Source organism: Arachis ipaensis, chromosome B04 (genome assembly GCF_000816755.2).
Source record: "Arachis ipaensis cultivar K30076 chromosome B04, Araip1.1, whole genome shotgun sequence".
NCBI classification, from domain to species: Eukaryota; Viridiplantae; Streptophyta; class Magnoliopsida; order Fabales; family Fabaceae; genus Arachis; species Arachis ipaensis.
In genome coordinates, this window is record NC_029788.2 from 98,904,217 (window position 1) to 98,908,071 (window position 3,855).

A 3,855-nucleotide genomic window follows, 5' to 3' on the forward strand; every position below is an offset into this window, starting at 1 on the left:
GTGGGTAGGGATAAGGTGGATACTCGCAAATTCAAATAGTGTTGTCATTTCTAAATGTGATCGCATATATATAAAAGAATAGTCAATACTCAATATGAAAAAAATCAAAAAATAAATTAAAAAGTTAAAAACTTAACAATACATCCACCAATAAAAGAAAATAACAAAAAAAAGTAAAGTGACAAATAATTCTTTAAGGATTTACACTTCAGATTAATCTTTAAAAGAAAAAAATACCAATAAAATTCTCCATAATAACAAACGTGGATAAATTGGTTTAAATTAAAACTTTCTATTCTAATCATAAAGACTAATTTAAAGATAGTGTGTCCACATTTGTTATTTTAAAAAATTTTATTAGTATTTTTTTCAAGGACTAATCTGTTTGAAGTGTATATCTTCAGGAGTTTATTTGTCACTTTATTAAAAAAAAAACTTGTAAAGAGAGTTTTCGTGAATCCTTTAGAGGTACAGAAAGAGACAAATAGGTCTAAAAACAAAAAGAAAAAAAAATGGCTAAAGACTAATTATTTAGCTATTCACAGCTTAAAATAATCATTAGACATCCCATGACTATAAAAACTTATCCAACGTCATTTTCAAAGGAAATTGCACATCACTAAATAAACAAATATTCATCCATAATTACTATGATAAGCTTGATCATTGTCTGTTTTATTGGAAGATTGGAAGTTCATTCAGCTGCTTTTGGCTATAATTTATATTAACTTGGAGTTGGAGCTGGCTATTTGAAGTCTCTGCAATCTCTTTTGCCATCTTTAAGAAATAACTATGCCTGCAAAGTTGGAAAATTAGAATGTCATACCTATAAAAGTTTGAAAATTAATGGGTCAAAAAGGAAGGCCTAATTATCCTGTAAGTCAATACAATGTAACTCATTTCATCCTTATAATTTAAAACTTTTTAATCAAATCCTTGTATTGCATAAAATTTTTTAATCAAGTCTTTGAAACTACCTAATATTACAAAATGTTTTTAACTTTTGTATAATTCAATGTGTTCCTAGTTAACTTTGTAAGGTTGAACGTAGCAGTTTATTCAATTTAACCGAAATTTTTGTAACAATATTGTTCTAGGGATTTTGTTAATAAAAAATTTCAACATAGGGACTTGACTAAAAAAAATTCTATACTCTAGAGGCATGATTAAATATTTAAGCTAAATTATAAGGACCTACAAATTAATTTCTTTTTTTAAAAAAAGAACATATATGTATCTACCAGCGAGTATCTGCTGTCAATTCAGGATGGAAAGCAGTGGCTAGTATGTTCCGTTGTCTGACAGCAACTATAACTTTACTTTGTTCAACATTCTCCTGTCACAAGCACAAAGAAATTGGGAAACAATCTTAAAAGCAAGGCATTATTTTGCAAAATTGTTTGAATGCAATAGTAATAAGCAAGGAGTGTTGTTATCAAAATAGGTAGGCGAATTAGACTACGAATAAGAAGACGGAATATTTTTCTTAAGGTAAGAAGAAGAATCAATATTGTGAAGATGAATTTGGAACATCATTCTATCTTAAAACAGTTCAGAATATCGACACCTGAAAGATTTTAATTCCGACGAAATAGCCCTAGAAAGAAAACAAAGGCATAATATACTAAAGAGACTAATGACATGAAGTTTAAGTCATAACATGGTTACTATCTAGAGATATAATTTAAAACTTCAATAGAACTAATTAGGAGGAGAATCAATAATACAAAAGATTTCATCCTTGGTTTTTACATTCCTAACATAGGAACTTGAAAGCTTTGCCTGGATGAATCTGTAAATGACGAACCTTTTGCTCTTCACCAGAGGAATAGGGACTTGTTGATATGTTAGAAGGGACAGGATAATCAGCCAGAACTTGAACTTCTGGCCCAGCTTCAAGGATTGCTGGAGCACGAATGAAAACTCCACGAAATGTTTCAGGACCGCCTTCTTTTGATGCAACCTCTGGTGCTAAAACCTCAGCTTCAAAGCTTTGAATCTGAATCATTATGCCATGGTTAAAAGTGACCAAGAAGATGAAGTGTAAAGTTTGTATATCCAGCTCAGTTCTCTGAATTTTTAGGAAAAATAATTCTGTATCACATAGTATTTGCCAATAGTCAATACTAACACAAAGATCCCATGAAAGCTACTTGTTATTAATTATAATTGAAAAGAAATGCACTCCCAATTCTAGAACATGAGAGATTTTCTTACATAAAGTCTACTCTGAATAGCTAAATTGAAAGTAAAAAACCTCAATCAATAATGGAGTACAGAGAATGCCTGAACACAAGAGGGAAGGAGATAGTTCTGAAAGCCTCCAAAATATGTAAGTTGATAAATATTGCTTATAGCCATTAATTTTACTTATAAGTTGCCATCACAGAAACTGAAAAGTTTGCCCATTAATATCAGGCCATTCAGCAGGGAAAAAAAAAATTAAGAACAATTTTTCATGTCCAACGTTTCCAGATAAAGATGTAGTAAACATTGGCTTTCATTCAAGTCTATCTAGTTGCCAATGGCTTTGTAAATTACCTGGCTGCCAAAGAAATTTCTATGGACAGTACAATCAAGTCCACCAACCAGTTGTTGTCCACCAGTCTTCTGTCCTGAAATAATGTTTACATTTAAGAGTTTTAGTACTCATTTTCAGATGGTTTAAGTTGAATGCAAACTACAACCACAACAACAACAACTAAGCATTGTCTCACTGTGTGATCGATTACATGAATAAAACAATGTCAAAATGTCTTACCATAAATAATATATGTATTTAAACCAGTTATACTTAAATCTCTTTTCACAAAGTCCTCTAAAGTTTTCTTAAGTCCTCTACCTCCAGCTACAGGACTACCCTCTATGTGGTTCACACTCATACCCTAGGACTAAAAAACAATAAACTATCCAAAATTTCTACAGCAGGGAAAGAAAAAGAGAGAAAGAACCAACCTGTAGCTTTATCAGCCAAGAATATGAGCCCTGCACAGGTTCCCCAAACAGGCCTTCCCATTTTCACAAACTCTCGAAGTGAAGGAAACTGACATAAAAACATTCCAAGTTCAACGTCAATTATCTAACATGGTTCTCACTCCTCTGTGCGGAAGCACAAATTAGTTACACGAATTCAAAATCAAGAAATACCCGAATATAGCAACGCCATATGTCCTGTCATAATTCATATATGTGCTTAGCCCATTTCTAGTTAAATCAATAATGTCTTCCAAGGTTCTCTTGTGTCGCTCTCTACTTCTAGCAACAAGAATATCCTTCATTTGATCCACTCCCCTAATTGGAGCCTCTACATAACATAGATCATTTATATCACCTAAGCCAGAATTCTTTTACTTCTCAATAAAATTCCCGATGCTGGACAAAGCCAACACCAAACATTACAAAAATCACTTTCCGTTGCATTCTTTTCCTCTTGTTAATCAAATCAGAAACCATTTTCTCTCCCCAAGACACCTCAAACTAAAGTTAAATCATTTAATAGCAAGAATCCAATGAAACCAACAATCAATACAAGGCCAACAAGCACAAAGTTTATGTAAATTTATGTCAGTATGGCACAGAAAACACATAAATTCCAAATGGGATAACAAGAAACCGTTGCAAAGCATTAAAAATACAAACACAAAGCATGCAAGATACATACCAGGTTATGGTACTCAGCAAGCTTGGCCATGGTGGTGCTTTCTCCACCAGGTATGATGAGGGAAGTAACATTTTGAAGCTGCTCTGGCTTCCTAATCTCCACACCTTTCACCCCTAACCTCCTAAGAACTGCCACACACCAACAACAAGCACAATTAACAACGTCACAAAATTGCACATATTGCAAATGCTGTT

At 32.7% G+C, this 3,855-nt stretch overlaps 1 protein-coding gene across 1 annotated transcript in view; it reads right to left on the reverse strand.

Annotated features, from left to right (window-relative positions):
• Positions 420-3,855, reverse strand: part of LOC107639538 (probable pyridoxal 5'-phosphate synthase subunit PDX2) — a 3,981-nt gene continuing 545 nt past the window's right edge. The window contains exons 2-7 of the mRNA XM_016343069.2: positions 3,662-3,789; positions 2,956-3,043; positions 2,542-2,615; positions 1,808-1,999; positions 1,242-1,336; positions 420-796 (exon numbers count right to left, since the gene is read on the reverse strand). Coding sequence (XP_016198555.1) covers positions 676-796; positions 1,242-1,336; positions 1,808-1,999; positions 2,542-2,615; positions 2,956-3,043; positions 3,662-3,789 — 698 coding nt within the window. The 3' untranslated portion in view covers positions 420-675. The remainder of the gene's footprint in view (positions 797-1,241; positions 1,337-1,807; positions 2,000-2,541; positions 2,616-2,955; positions 3,044-3,661; positions 3,790-3,855) is intronic.